The 16209-nt window shown below is 37.8% G+C and overlaps 1 protein-coding gene across 3 annotated transcripts in view; it reads left to right on the top strand.

Annotated features, from left to right (window-relative positions):
* SLC25A26 (solute carrier family 25 member 26) overlaps window positions 1–16209 on the top strand; it is a 180379-nt gene that overhangs the window by 34431 nt on the left and 129739 nt on the right. Inside the window, exon 5 of one of the 3 annotated variants that reach the window (XM_012802563.2) lies at window positions 600–647. The exons of the other annotated variants lie outside the window; for them this stretch is intronic. Within the exon in view, the coding sequence (XP_012658017.1) occupies window positions 600–647 (48 nt within the window). The remainder of the gene's footprint in view (window positions 1–599; window positions 648–16209) is intronic. 3 annotated transcript variants of the gene reach the window in all.

Below are 16209 nucleotides of genomic sequence, written 5' to 3'. Positions count from 1 at the left end.
TAATGATCTGTCGCCTAGGTGAGCAGACATCAAATTGTATAGATGTGATCAGTCTTATCAGAGACCCATTTAAGTGTGGATGGTGAAATAAATAAATCAGAGTTTGTCTTGGAATATTTATCACTACTTTATTGAGAGATTATTAATGACTTTCTATTTGAAGTTATGAAATTGAGAGATTATTAATGAATTTCTGTTTGAAGTTATGAAATGTTCTGTTTTTATTTGAAGGGATAATTGGCATTTATATACATTTGCTTTTGGAAATATATTTAAAGCATCTCAAATATTCTTTTCAAAAGAAGAAATATAAGAGCAGTTAGATGCAAATAACACTATTTAGTAGACTAATAGCAACTGAAACTAAATTAGTATGTAGTCAGTTTTATTATTAAAGATGTTCCCATTTTGAAGGGAACTAACCTGAGCTTTTAATGCACATTAGGTCAGGTTAGAACATTTGACCTCTTACAGAACTGTGGTACTTGTAAATGTTCTAGAACTTAAAGTATAGAGTGGGTAAATCTGCTGTACTCAGTATGTCATTTAGTAATCTTCTTTGCAGTTGTCTCTGACCTCTTGGCTTTTGTTTGTTTCAGGGCATCCAAGGGTTGTATCGAGGCTATAAAAGCACAGTTTTAAGAGAGGTAAATCACTTAATTTCCAGTGTTGATGTACCAAAGGATGACATGTTTTTGCTCAGTAAATTTATACTTCTTGATAATCAGAAGTATGTTTGGAGGATCTTGGATTAAAAAATCAAACAGGGAAATTAGGTTCACTCTTTTAAGAACCGAGATTAAATAGTGTTTATGTCTAAGAGAATGGGTTTGCTGGAAGAGCATTCCCAGTGGTCAGAGTGGCCTATCGTATAGCTTCCTTGTTATTGTAGGGGGAGGACAAATGTCTCTTATAGCTGAAAGATTGAGAAATCACTGCTAAGGGTAAGATACCGAGTTAATTACCATAATGTGAAGAATTAGTGAAAACTGATAATGAAAGGAGCACTGTAAGAGACAAGTATCTCAAAGGTCCGTATCTGGCACTTAGTTCTTGGCTTCCTCATAACAAAAATATGCTGGGTTGGAAAGATCAGTCTAGGCTGGAGTCCTGGCTCTGCAGGGGGCTGCAGTGTGGTGAGCTCCAGGGCGAGGCACTTCTGTCTGTGCCGTCTAACTCGGAATTCCTGTGATTCGGCATGTGGGGAATATTTCTTCAACTTTTTTGCTTGAAAAAGCAAAACTTTTACATCAGTAAATGCTTTTAGTAAATTACTGCAGAAAGCATGTTTAAATCTTTGCCTCCCACAGGAGAGACTATCTCGAAATTGGAATATTGGTTTTAGATAGGTGAGATAATAAAAAAATTGTTTCATTTGGTACGTTGTTTTGTATCAAAGAAAACAAGCAAGGACCTGCATGTATCTGCTCTGCATCTGCGTTTTCTCTTTGGAGGTCCTGGGATACTAAAACATAGATGTCTTAACTGGCAGAATATCAAAATTCTTTGAAATCCCTCATTTTGGTATTTTGTTTTCAACTGTGGCTTACAATCTTCTTTATGACACACCAACACTCTTAAGTATGATTTAAAGTTTTGGTTTCCACGAGGTACCAATCTATTGTGTAACCTATTTAGTGAAGCTCTTTGAACAACTTCTTTTCTTTTTGCTTTTTTTTTTGAGACAGGAGCCTCAAGCTGTCCCCCTGGGTAGAGTGCCATGGCATCACAGCTCACAGCAACCTCCAACTCCTGGGCTCATGTGAGTCTCCTGCCTCAGCCTCCCAAGTAGCTGGGACCATAGGCGCCTGCCACAACGCCCGGCTAATTTTTGGTTGCAGCCGTCATTGTTTGGCGGGCCCAGGCTGGATTCGAACCCACCACCTTGGGTGTATGTGGCTGGCGCCTTAGCCACTTGAGCCACAGGTGCCAAGCCTGAACAACTTCTTTTGAAGGCATACTAAATGTTTCAAAATTAGTTGCTTGTGCGAAGATGGCTTCTGCCTTTCAAAAATATCACCTGTGCTATTTCTTCACTCTTATTTTCTGTTCCACTAACCACATGTTACTTACTCAGATTTTACCTGGGTGCAGGAAAAAGAGAGACAATAAACCTTTTTTATTTTTCTGAGAGATGCTGAATAAATGAATATATTTACATGCTAGAGAATACTGGTTTTGCATGCAAACAGATAAAACACATGGTTACAACTGCACTCTATTTTTTTTTTAAATCTGTTTTGACATATGTCATACCAGTAATTAATTTCTAGGCTGCAATCCTCGCAAATATCGTGACCTTACTGAGATGACTTTGTTTACTCAAAATGGCAGTGCTTTGTTGGAAATTTAATTGGGGCCTTCTGCATTATGTGTGCTCATAAAAGATCCTTCAGAACTGATTTTAGTTGAAGTATTGCTTTTGTACAGATTCTCTGATAGAATGGGAAAAGAATTACTGCTGAATGAAACATAGCTTCTTTTTAAAAATGAGAAAAATAAGAAGTGATCTATCTACTTTAAACAAAATTTTTTGCATCATAGTTTGAATTCTTACATTATTCTGGCACCAATATAAAATCTTTTTGCCAAGAGCTTGTTTGATTGTTTCAATAAGAAAATACATTGAAGCCTTTGTGAGAATCACTGGTAAACTTATACATTTATTCTGTGTGCTGTTTTTTGTTTGAAGTAGTTTTATATCCCTGGTAGCAACCATTAGAATGAGAATGAAGTTTGAATCCATGCATTGTAAGATAGATTATGTGTGTTCTTTAGTTTTTGTGAACGCTGTTACTCTTCTTTTACTGCATTTGATATTTGTGGAGATTGCATGCTTATTCCTTATGTTCTCTTAAATTATTTTAGTTGCTGTGAATTTTAGATTGAGTCTAAGCAAGGTCAACATATTATACTGTTTACCTCACCCTTTCCATATTCATTTTTCCCATGATCTTGATCAAATTAGATGTGGTGGAGCATTGTGATACAGCAGTGTTACTACAATGAGATGTCGTGGGAAGCAAAATCGCTGCTGCTTTCATAGCTAGGATGGTTTCCAATGATCCATTGGCCTGAAAATTCTAGAGAGCAGCTTCATTCTCTTAGATATGAATTAGAAGGACGTCTGTAGAGAAGGAAAATAGAGAAAGGCAAGTTGTTTCAAAAGCAGTAGAAATAAGTTAATTTCAGCAGATGTCTTTTATCCACTCATTTTACTCAACAGTCAATTTAATTTAATTTTATTGTATTTATTTTTTTTGAGACAGAGTCTCACCGTATCACCCTTAGTAGAGTGCTGTGGTGTCACAGCTTACAGTGACCTCAAACTCTTGGGCTCAAGCAATTGTCTTGCCTCAGCCTCCCGAGTAGCTGGGACTTACAGGTGCCTGCCACAACACCTGGCTATTTTTTGTTGCAGTTGTTGGTTAGCTGGCCTGGGCTGGGTTTGAACCCGCCAACTTCAGTGTATGTGGCTGGAGCCATAACCGCTGTACTATGGGCACCGAGCCTCAACAGTCATTAATTTTAAAGTGCCTACAGTGTGTTGGGCATTATGCAGAACATTCTGCCCTAAAGGTAGTGGGGAAACACATGGGGAAGTAGACACTGTACAGGATAGGATAAGGAGCTACGTGGTGATGTGTATATACAACTGGGATTATGGAAGAAGCAGTGCTCTAGTGGTACCCAGTTAGCTGTTGTTATTAATAAGTGTGAGTCTTGACTTAATTCTTGAAGGAGTGGCAATTAGAAATATGGTGAAGGAGATGAGTCCTTGAAACAGCATAAGCAAAGGCACAGGGTGTGAAAGATCACGGGTGTATCTCCTTATCTAGGCAGAATTGGGATTTTCACATCCATTAAAGCATGAGTTCCCCTACCTCAAACTGACTGAGGATGCTTCAAGACAGCACACAGTGGGGTGTTTGTCAGGAGGATAGGTTGACCCTCTCACTCCAGCTGAGTGTGTGCCAGGGGCTGGGGTAGAGACCCTGGGAAAAGCCCTTGACAAAGCCTGACGTGTGTCTCTTGAGTTGGGAGGATGGCTCTGTCTGACTCTCAGGTGAGCAGCTGATTAGAGCTGACCTTGTGGTAGGGTGTTGCCTGAATTGTGGTTATGAGAAACTCCTGGCTTCTTTTTGGTAGATCAGAGTACCTGCTAAAGAATTGAGATAGTGGCTCGGCGCCTATAGCTCAACCGGCTAAGGCGCCCGCCACGTACACCTAAGGTGGCGGGTTCGAACCCCCAGCCCGGACCCGCCAAACAACAATGACGGCTGCAACCAAAAAATAGCCGGGCGTTGTGGCGGGCGCCTGTGGTCCCAGCTACTTGGGAGGCTGAGGCAGGAGACTCGCTTGAGCCCAGGAGTTGGAGGTTGCTGTGAGCTGTAATGCCACGGCACTCTACCCAGGGGGACAGCTTGAGGCTCTGTCTCAAAAAAAAAAAAAAAGAATTGAGATAGTTGAAAGCTATTACTCCTCACCCTCACCCTACAAGCCATCACACAGCCAAATAAATCATTTAGCCTGTTCAGTAAGTTCACCGAAGCACCCAATCTTTAGGTGCAGATATCACCGCTGTGAACAAGTTCACTTGAAAGTGTATATACCAGCTTTTCATACGTGGTTACCTTTATCGTCCACTTTAGGGAGTGAGGATCCCCCCAAATTCAGTCACTGGACCCAGGAACTCTCCTTTCCATCTGAGTCTGCCCACTCAGTGGGTGTGAATGTACAGAAGTCTCTGTGTGTCTTTCTAGAAACGCTCCATCCTAGGTGTCTTGTGTCTTATTGCTGTTAACCTAATATATTTTGAAGATCATTATATCACTTCATAAAGAGCATCCTCGTTTTTTATGATTGTCTAGCACTTTATTGCATAAATGAACTGTTGTTTATTTAACAGTTCCCCATTGGTGGACATTATGAAGGTGCTGCCATAATGGTCGAGAGTATTTGTAGGTTTTATGCCAAGAGGTAGCTTTACTTGGTTAAAGGTTTGTAATTTTGATAGATGATAACGCCGGATTACTCTTCATGGAAGTTCTCATTGGCAGTTGCCAAGAATGCCGGGGCTGTGCTTTCCCCTGCCTCACTAATGGTACTAGCTGCCTAAAAGATGAAAAATGATATTACTGTAGTTTTAATTTCAAGCAAGCCTGGGCATACTATATATATGAAAACTGTTTCCTTTCCTTTCCTATGAAATGATTATTCTAATGGTCATAAAATTCTTGTGAGAATTAAATGAGACAATCCCTGGGAAGTCTTTATACAGTGTCTTTCACTGGTATGTGCTAAAGAAATGTGAACTGATGATTAGTGCTCTTGATAACTGAACCTTTGACAGTAAAGGACACCTAAGTGTGGAAATACAGCTCTTGCCCTGACCAGCTGTCTGCCTTTGGCAATTACGTTAACCTTTCTGAGCCAAAGTTTTGCCCATTCATGTTAGGAACTTTGCACAGACTGTTCTCATTCATATCTCAATGAACAGTGGTTCTGTGAGGCAGATACTGCAGCAGCACAGCCTGCTAGGAGCCTCAGAAACTAACTCTGCCTCTAGGTTGTCAGGCTCTTGAACAGGGTGCAACCTTGAGCTGGCTGTAGTTTGACAGAGAATGTCATTTTGAGATGATGAGTAACAATTGCTAGTTTGAATGAGAGGCCAGATGACTGCTACTGCTTGTAAAGCTTTTCGGCTGCAATTTGAAAATGTTTTATCCAGAAGTCTTGTAGAGAGGGATTTCTATAATTGTTACAAATTGGCAACCTGCAGCTGATATTCACTGGCTACAGAAGATTGGTAGAATAATACAAAGTTACCCTAATTGATGATTGAGCTGATGAGAATTACTAATGTTAAGTGGGCTGGGAAAATTTTAGGATTAGTCCTTTTGTGGTCAAATTGATAATTTACTAGAATTTCTTTTTTTTAGTTTTTAAGTAAATTTATTTCAGGTTAATGTGGGAGTACAAGCAACCAGGTCAAATAGAATTTATTTTTCAAATAAGAGATTTCAGAACTTTGTGTGTGTGTGTGTGTGTGTAAATATAGGGTGGCCATAAAGTTCATGTGCAATTTAAATAGTTAACAATTTTTATAGGAGAATTTTTTCAAATTATTAAAAAATTTTTAAAAAATATTTTCATTGTTTCAGATTAATTTGAGGGTACAAAGAATTAGGTTACAATGTTTGCATTTTTTAGGTAGAGAGATTTCAACACTGAAGGTTTTCCATTGAAAAATACTGGGAAGCAGCTATAGCTAGAACTCTTGTCTTTAAGTCTGTATACTACTTCCTGCTTTCATGATAAGAAAAAGAGAGAAAAAAGTCTTAGCTGATGAAAGTTTTTTTTAAAAAAAATGTGTAAAATCAGTGCTGCGTCCCTGTCTCTCTTTGTGCTTGCAGAATTCATTTACCTCTGTATCCTTTCTCGGTTTGTCCTTATCATTCGTTCTGTCTTACCTTCCCTGACAGCATGGAAGTTCCTCTTGAAAACAGCTATTGGATTTTTACCTCTGTGTAGCTTGCCATGGCCTCTAGCATCATGCTTCCCACACAGCGGGCTCTCAGTAAAAGTTTGGTGATTTTCTTCATTCCTTTCTATTTTGTTCATTTTTGTTGAGATATTTTCCAACACCATGATCATTTCAGAATAGTGAGGGAGCTGTAAGGGGATTTGGGATTATGCTGGGTCGTGAGTCAGCCTTTTGAGATACTACAGTTAACTGTGATCGTTGCACAGGATAGGTGATGAATACCAACAAGTGTGTACTTTTTAAGGTTTCAGTTTTTTTAGGCTAGTAGGTAGTAGTTTTTATAAGTCTGGTTTTATTGGGAAAGTAGTAAGTGCATTTATTCATTTATTTCCCACATCTTAGAAATTCTGCTGAAAATGGGGAAATGATGAATCTTTCCAAACTTTTAATGTGAAATTGTTTTTCAGTTAAAAATCCAATGCAAACATATTGAACCCTATTTTAATCCTACATAATTCCTTTTATTAACTATGACCAAATAGAACATCTGTTAAAATTCCATAATGTTAGCTTCATGGGAAAAGAAAAAAGTCCCTGTTTGCTTTTGGAATCTGTCCATCGTTTTCTTGTTCGGGCTTTCAGTAAATGTGTAATGAGACCTTCTTATTAATGGGAATATTAAACAAAGGAAAATGAAATTTCCTCTTTAATTATAGAGGTTTATAAAATGAGTCACTTAATTGCATATGCATTATTATAATGTTACTGTAGAGAAGTTCTAGGAAAAATGAGTGATAGTCTATTCAGTTAATTCTTTAATTCAGGAACCTAAAATTACTCCTCAAATACTAATTTTAGTCTACAGTTTTTCATCATCTCTTAAACATTTTTAGGAAGAACACTTCAATAAAATTATCTTAATGTAGAAAAATTAGCTCTATAGTGCTTGTTTTCTCATGTTGTGTTTACATGAAACCAGCTGCTATTGGTTTTTTTCACTCTTGGGACAGACTTTGTTTGCACTGCAGTTGTGAAGATGCTGTGCATTTTCATTGTTGCACGTCCACCGTGTTGCTTTGAGGGGGCCCCAGGTCCCGCGCAGGTGGTCTACTGGCGTGTAAATGCAATCACATGACTCTTCATTGTGAACTTGGAGGAAGGCTGTTGAATGAAGGTGGAAATGATCTCTTAATTCTTTATTTTAAATATGACAGCCGTAAACCACAGTGTTGTAGTAGCTCTGTCTTTGTTGTTCCTTTGTGCTTTTTTATCCCATGTGAAATATCCTTGTCCTTTGTCTTTGTGAGTCAGTTTTACATTAAGGCTGCAAACAACAGAAATCTAATTACATTGGTTTTGCCAAATAAAGGTTTTCTTTTCTTTTTTTCCCCTTTTCTTAGAAGAAATCTGAAATGGGCAGTGTAAGGCTGGTGTACAGGTTATGTGCGGGCAAGGAGGATTCAGGTTCTTTGATTCTTCGTGGCTGACCTTAATGCCCGGCTTGTTGCCTCCTAGTCACAAAACGGCTGCTGCACTTCTGGTATCCTGGCTCCATTCCAAGCATGAAGAAGGGGAAGGGCAGAGGCAGTCCTTGCATTATCTGTCCTTTTGTTTATCTGACAAACAAAAGCTTTCCTGGGGCAGATAATGTCTTAAGGTCTTCTCAAGTTGCATGAGGACTGGGAAATTGAATATGTAGCTTTTCAAAGTAGTATAATAAGTGAAGGTACACAAGGCGGGGTTGGACTGTTTCACTGAGTTACCCATCGTCTCTGCTATGGTCATCCATTCACACCCTTCCAGCTGAAGTTCCATCGCTTCAGAAAGGACACTGTTTCACGAAGCCCTAGCTTGAACTTGGGTCTCTTATTAATACCTGTACCAGTGTTTTATGCCATTTAATTCTACTTTGTGGACAGTAATGTCTGTTCGTACTATTTTTCTGTTACCTTTGTTCTCTGAGCACCAGTGTGGAAGTTCTTCTTTAAAAATTCCTTAGTGGTCTTTCTGACATCATTATTTTAAAGGCATGCATTTTCTTCAAAGTTATTAATTTTCTTACAGTTTTCTCAGAATACACATACTGATATATTATATATGCTTTCCTTAAAAATATATATACCACATTTAAAAGGAAATAATAGCTTGTGTTTATTGTGTATCTACAGTAGTCCAGTCACATACTAAGTTTTTTACATAATCCTCACACTAACCCCAAACACGATTCCTACTTTATAAAACTGAAGCTCTGGCAAGGTTGCGGCCGGCCCAGGGTCTTACATGCAGCGCAGGAGACAATTAGAGACTCCAAAGCCCTTGATCTTATGCTCTGTGGTAAACTGTATAGTTTGCACTTTATATGCAAGTGAATTTTTCTGGGGAGCAAAATATGTATAGATGGGCATTAGTGTTTAGAGTTTGGGGAAAATTTTGAGTGTTCTACGACCCTGAAGTTAGAAGAAATAAATGAATTCACTGCTTTGATAGAAATGCTCATGAAGAGCACGGCTTGTAAGTGCACCTTATCCTGTGTTTGCGTGAGCTGCTCTTTCAACTAGGTCTATGTGCCCCTGTTTCTGAGGGGCCTCTCGTGACCACTGTGGCTAAAATAGGCCCACCCCATCCTCAATTAGTCACCTGTTATTGTAGCTTGCACCACCATCTGAAATCATCTTATTTGATTAATTTACTTTACTTTAATTTTATTTAAGCAGGAATCTCACTCTGTGCCCTGGCTGTAGTGCCATGGTGTCATAGCTCACAGAGGCTCAAGTAATCCTTTTGCCTCAGCCTCCCCAGTACAGGTCAGGGACTACAGGTCAGGTGTGCACCACCATGCCTGGCTAGTTTTTCTGTTTTTAGTAGAGACTGGTCTTGCTCAAGCCGGTCTCAAATTCCTGAGCTAAAGCGATCCACCTGCCTTGGCCTCCTGTCGTGCTAGGATTACAGGTGTGAGCCACCATGCCTGACCATCTTCATTTCTTGTTTATAGATTTATTACCTGCCTCTCCTCTGTCCCTTAAAATATATGCATCAGGAGGGCAGATGGCCTCCTCCTGTGGATTTTGTTCCCCAGTATTTCTGTAACACCTAGAAAAGTGTGTGACACATCACACTCAGAAAATATTAGCTGCACAAACCAGTAACCTAATCATCTGTCTTCTTACAAGTTGATCAGTTTTAAGGACTTAGATATTTAAGATTTCTGGATGTATTGGGCAAGAATTAAAGTCTTCACTTATTTCTCAGGCAAATTAATGGTTTTTGCCAAATTTCTTACATTTCCAGTAAGGTTAATTTTCTTTTTGTCTTTTCTTATTGTATTTCCTACCTTCTATAAATAGCCCTTATTTTAATTTTATCATTTCTAATTAAAGTTACTCCCATAAATATTTTATATGTGAAAAACATTTTTGCAATAACATCTGAAAATTGTAAACAATTTATGAAGAGAAAATTCTTTATCAGGTATATGTAGATTGTGTTCAGTGAAGACTGGGTCAAATGTTACTCTTTATTTTATTTTTTATTAATATGAGGGTATAAACAACTAGTTACAGTGTTTGTGTTTGTTTGGTAAGGTCCCCATTGTAGTCGTGTCCCAAACCCAGGAGGTGTGCCATATACCATTACATTGTGCCCTTAGCTGACAGCACACCGCTCCCTGCTCCCTTCTCCCTTTCCCCCAAATTGAGTTAAATTGAGTTTTTTCTGTGTGGATGTGTGTTAGTTTGTCTACAGGTTTCATTTTAGTACTGAATATAGTGGATACTTTTCTATTCTTACGATACTTTACTAAAAAGAAGGTTCTCCAGCTCTATCCAGGTTAACACAAAAGATGTAAAGTCTCCATCTTTTTTTATGGCTGAACTCTTTTTACTGTGAGTAAGGAGTGAGGAGGAAACTATATATTTAAAAAAAAAATTTGAAGGTCAGACCTAGAATTTAAAAAAATTTTCTCTTTTTAGAAATAGGATCTTGATCTGTAACCCAGGCTGGAATGCTGTGGCAAAGTCATAGCTCTTTACAGCCTTAAACTCCCAGGCTGAGTGACCCGTGCCACTCACCTGGGTAAATTTTACTTTTATTTTTATTTTTGTAGAGACAGGGTGTAGCTGTGTTGCCCAGACTGTCATGAGCTACCATACCCTGCCCAAATCTAGAATTTTTAATATATAATTCAAGGATAGTGCTTGAAGGCAGTCATTTAAAGGAAGTTTATATGTTTACCTCTAAGTTTGAGTACCTGGCTGCAGATTACCTTTGGATCATATAAAAATAGTTAAAATTTGAATACTAATTATGATCACTAAATTTAAATATATTTTTCTAATCCTTAAACTCTAAGATATTTAGAATTTTTTCAGATCAATAAGCTGAGGCTTAGAAAAACAATTAAGAAGTATAGCTAGGAAAAGGCAGGATTAGAATATTTTAAGTCAAGCTTCTGTAATTCCAAAGCTTGTGTTGTTACACTTTTGCTTTCAGCTCACATCGTACAAATAAATTCATTGATAATTCTGGAAAACTTTCAGTAAATTCTGGGAAGATAAAGATCTGTGAAACTTGAACCGAATGCATTGACCTGAAAGTGAAACACCATTTCTGAGTTATGGAGGATTCTAAATGATAAAAATGGAACTGTTTACATGGGTAGGACACCAAGAGGTGCTTCTGAGTTCGCCATTGATGTTGATTTTGGCATCCTCCTTCACCCAACCTTTATTAAAGTTGTTTAAAACGTTTTGACTGATTTTAGTCTTGTGCCCTCTTTTCCTCCCTGAGCTTTACCTGATGTTCTGAGAAACAGCACAATAGGTGGGAAAAAGTGGATAATCTGTGGTGTTGAAGTGGTTTTGGTACATAGGTAATTAGCAGAGAATTCATTGATCAGTGGAGAAGCAGAAATTGAGGAGAGAGAAGGATATTTCTTTTCCTTTTGAGTACTCTGCTTTTTGTTATTGAACTTGTCAGTGTACAACTCTTGTTACAGAGTAACACACTAGAGGGCGCACCGTGCCCGTGTTTTAAATGTTGGTGGCAGAAACCTCAACATGCGTGAACATGGAAGCTCTTAAGTTCCTTGCTTGGTACTGTTAAAAATGGTTCAAATTAAAAAATGAAAATCCAAATATAATAGTTTTTTCTGGTCCAAGGTGTCTGAGTGAATGAATTTGTGTTCATTCGTGTATCTCTTGGTGCAGATGTGCGCAGAATTTTATTTATTTGGGCTCTAATTTTTAAAAACTTACGTTATGGAAGAATTTAAAGCTATATAAAAGTAGATTTGTAAAATGAATCCCTGTAGTGACATCATCACCCAGGTTCAGCAGTTACCAGTTCTTGAGCAATATTTTTCCATCTGTACCCAGAACTGCTTACTGTATCCTGTATAAAGCAAGTACAGACATTATCTTATTTCATCCAGAAATAATTCACTGTGCATCTCTAACAGATAAGAATGAAAGTATACTTACCAAAAGTGAATGTCGTTGTGGAAAGACAAATACTGTATGATTTCTCTTACGTGTGAAATTTAAAAATGCTGAACTCATAGAAGTACAGAGTAGAATGGGGCAGTTCCTGGGGCACGTGGGGGGCATAAAGAGATGTTGGTCAAAGGGTACAAACTTTGTGTTTGAAGGTGAATAAGTTCTGGGCATCTAAGGTACATCATGGGTGGTAGTGATATGTAAATTGATTGATTGTGGTAATCATTCCACAATATATACATAATATCAAATCATCACATTATGTACATCTTCACTGTATAGTCTTTGTCAATTGTTTTTGAAAATGAATATCATAGTCTCAAAGTAATTCTTCCAGCTATTTATCAATTAAAAGGAAAAAAAGTAATTTTATGGTTGGAAAAACCGGCAGACACTGTCCAAGTGATCAAGGTTACCATCACCAGTTACAAGACACATTGACATCATACACCCCCAGTATGATGAACCAAGATGGACACAATATCATGTCTGTGATCTTCTTGCCAAAAGATGTATAATCTCAGTGTGATCATGAGAAAATATCTGACAGATCGGAGATACAGAATTGTTAAAAGTCATGAAAAATAAGGACAGATGAAAGAACTGTCACAGATAGGAGGAGACTTAACGAAGCAAAACAAGGAAATTCAGGTGGCATCCTAGATGGGGCTCTGAACAGAAGAAGGATATTTGGGTGAAAACTGATAAAATTCAAACAAGGTCTGTGATGGCAGCTATCAGCATTGTAGCAATACTGGTAAGCTGGTTTTGATAATTGTACTCTGGTTGGTAACATTAGGGAACAGTAGAGTGTATGTGAACTCTGTATGCTATTTTGAACACTTTTATGACAGTACATAAATGATTTTTAAAAACAAAAAGCTAAGAATATGCTAGATTTGGACATCATATGAAAATTATTTTTGAAACAGTCTAAAATATGACAAGTTAAATTTAAAACTTAATTTTTATTTATAACTTTTATGGAAGTGATATGTGCAGTTGGTTAACAACTCAAATAATACAAAAGAACATAATGAAAGCAACCATCTCAGACTATATGAGATGCCCACCTCTTTCCATTCTGGGCCACTCTCTAGCTGCAACCTTTTTCAAACTGTTCCTATTTTTAGTTCTTCTGATTACATTCATATTTCTGGATAGTATATTTAAGCTTCTCTTAATAATTTGTCAATACTGAATCCAGTCTTTGAGTCTTTGGGGTGGAAGATGTGATTCAGCTCATGTGAAACTCCTCCGTGGCCGTGTCTCATCCTAGCATTCCAGTTACATAAACTTGATTCCTCTAGGCATTTTAGGAAGTTTAAATTATATATTTGTGTCTTTATTTCCCATCCAGTAAACTTTCAGCATCTTTTAGCTTTCTCTTCATATAGTGATATTACTTTTTTATGCTGCCTTATCTTCCTTAACCTGCAAATTCCACTTTCTGGAATGACTTTCTGTCAGCTTTCTTTTCATCCTACATTTTCAACATGGTTGACAGATTCATCCTGTCCTTTTCCCACAGTCACTGCTTCCATGATCTTTCTGTATTGATTCTAAAAGTTGAGTACTGGCAAACTAGTGTTTGTGTACTGAGATTTCACAGATGGTCACCAGACCAAGGAGCGTACCAGTGTTATATTTCCTTTTGTATGGGTCCTGCATCATTCTGAAAGATGTTTGTAGCATCAGAGTCAATAGACTCTCTTCCCTTGCACTACATCAGTTGCTAAAATTTAATCCCATGAACATTTGGGCTATGAACTTACATTTTTAACTTGGGGTTTCTAATTTTGTTTTATTGGGCACGTTATTTGCCTTTCTTGGGTATTGAAAGCATATTATCTTTTGTACTGAGTCTCTTTCCCCTTGGGAATCTTGGAATCTTCCATCCTCCTGTTCTAATCTGGTGTGATCATTCATGTTATCACCTTCTCTTCCCTGCTTTCCCAGCATGGGGCTTTGCAGCCCTCCCCCCCCACCCCCCCACCCCCCACACACCTGGACTCCAACGATAGCTTTACCTCTGCCAGGCTTATACCTCTGATGCTTTCCTGTCCTCATTGGATGAAAATGTTTTAAGACAAAAAAAGGATATAGCTCATTTGTTTGAAGTCCTCTGTTTTATCCTTATTTTTGTCAGATATTTAAAGACAACTGATAATAACCATTTGTAATGATTCTTTGGCCTCAAATGTGTCATTTTTTATGTTATGGAAAGGAAAGGATTATATTAATGTTGTGATTCTTAGCAAAGTATTTTGACCTTATCATTTCGTATGCGTTCTAATTATGTTTGGGAGATAAGTGATTAAATTGATCTGATCAGTAGGAGTCTTATAAACTGATTGTCAAGTTCTGATCAAAGCTCATCTATATCCTGATGCACATATTATAAGTCTTTCACGTTTACCTAAGAATTCCTCCATACTCTAGTATTGGATAAAGGAGTGATAAAAATTCCTTTGGGATGAAGTTTATTATCCTTCATAGGCTAAATCGAGTGTGTTGTTTGCCTGGTAGAAGTTACTAGTTATGTCTGTGTTTGCAGGAGGCTGTGCTGTGTCTCATATTGACTAACAGATCTTCTGAAAGTTATAAACTCTGCTGATTTATATTTTGGTTCATGTGGTTATTTACCAAGGTTATTTCTCCATCTTTTTTTTTTTTTTTTGAGACAGAGTCTCACTTATGTTGCTCTTGGTAGAGTGCATCACAGCTCACAGCAACCTCAAACTCTTGGGCTTAGGTGATTCTCTTGCCTCAGCCTCCCAAGTAGCTGGGACTACAGGCACCCACCACAGCACCCAGCTATTTTTCTTTTTGTTGTTGCAGTTGCCATTGTTGTTGAGCTGGCCCGGGCCAGGTTCAAACCTGCCAGCCTTGGTGTATGTGGCCGATGTTGTAACCACTGTGCTGCGGACACCGAGCTTATTTCTCTGTCCTTACAGACATTTAGTATGAGTCTGAAAAAGTATTGGTAGTGCAAACAACACATCTAAGCTTTAACAGAGTGCACCAAAGAGTCTGGTGCATAGTCGCCTCTTGGTAAGCTGTAAGTTTGCATCACATATTTTTCTGTATTTGACAGAGGAAGTAGATTGAATTATCCAGCATCTGCCATATACTGTTCTAGGTACTTTTCATATATTTTTTTCATTTTGTCTTCATGGTATTCTCAAAGAATTATTATTGCCAACCAAGTAATTGGAAAGTATGCCCCCACATACATATCTAGTCACAATTCCCGGCCACTGAATAATGTTCATCTACTTTGTAAACCATTTTATATGCTAGTGGGTATTAATACCAGTGAGAAAAATGAACTTAAGTCTTTGAACTCATATGTATGCTCGTTTTGTAGCAATGTATATATTTCCTTTTCTCTGTTGGGGGAATGAGGGAGGAGGTTTAAAGTGAATAGATAGTAGCACCTACTTGTTCTTTTTTTTCTTCTTCTCCAACTTTTTCTTTTCAAGAATCACAACTTACAAAAAAATTAAAACAGAAATCTTCCCCCAGAATTCACTGATAAACATTTTGCTTCATCTGCTTTATCTTTCTCTCTCTGCTTCCCTGAAACATTTTAAGTATCCAGACATGTTGTACTTAACTGGTCAAGATTTCAGCATGTCTCCTAAGAACGGAAATCGTACTTCTCAGAACTACAATACCGTTATCATACCCAAGAAATTTACTATCAATATATTAGTATTATCTAATATATAGTCAGTTTTCCCTATAGTCCCAACAATAAAAACCTTATAACTTTCCTTTCTCCTCGGGATTCAGCAAAGGATCACACATTGAATTGGTTGTTGGGTTCTGTTCAGCGCTCTCCCCCCCACCCCCATCCCATGATTAACAGTCTTGTAGCGCCTAGGGCACTTGTCCTATAAACTGTAGATTCAGGTTATTTCTGTTTTGTATGAATATCATCTAAATATTGTTGAGTATTTTCATACTGCATTATATTAATACCAACAGGCACGTGATATCCTATAGTTGGTGAGGCTAAGTTTAATTATTTGATTAAGTTGGTGTTCTCCAGTTTTCTCTACACTTGAAATTCTCTGTTGTTATCAAGCTATGGAGTAATATTTTGAGACCATGTGATTATCCTGTTCCCTAATAATCTTTCACCTAATGGTTTTAACATCTGTGGATGCTTCTTGTCTGAAACATAATATTACGTTAGTGATTGCAAAATGATGATTTTCCTAA

This window comes from Otolemur garnettii, unplaced genomic scaffold, assembly GCF_000181295.1.
Source record: "Otolemur garnettii isolate 467f Iridium unplaced genomic scaffold, OtoGar3 scaffold00015, whole genome shotgun sequence".
Taxonomy (NCBI): domain Eukaryota; kingdom Metazoa; phylum Chordata; class Mammalia; order Primates; family Galagidae; genus Otolemur; species Otolemur garnettii.
The sequence above is the reverse complement of the archived record's forward strand: the minus strand, read 5'-3'. Positions and strand labels throughout refer to the sequence as shown.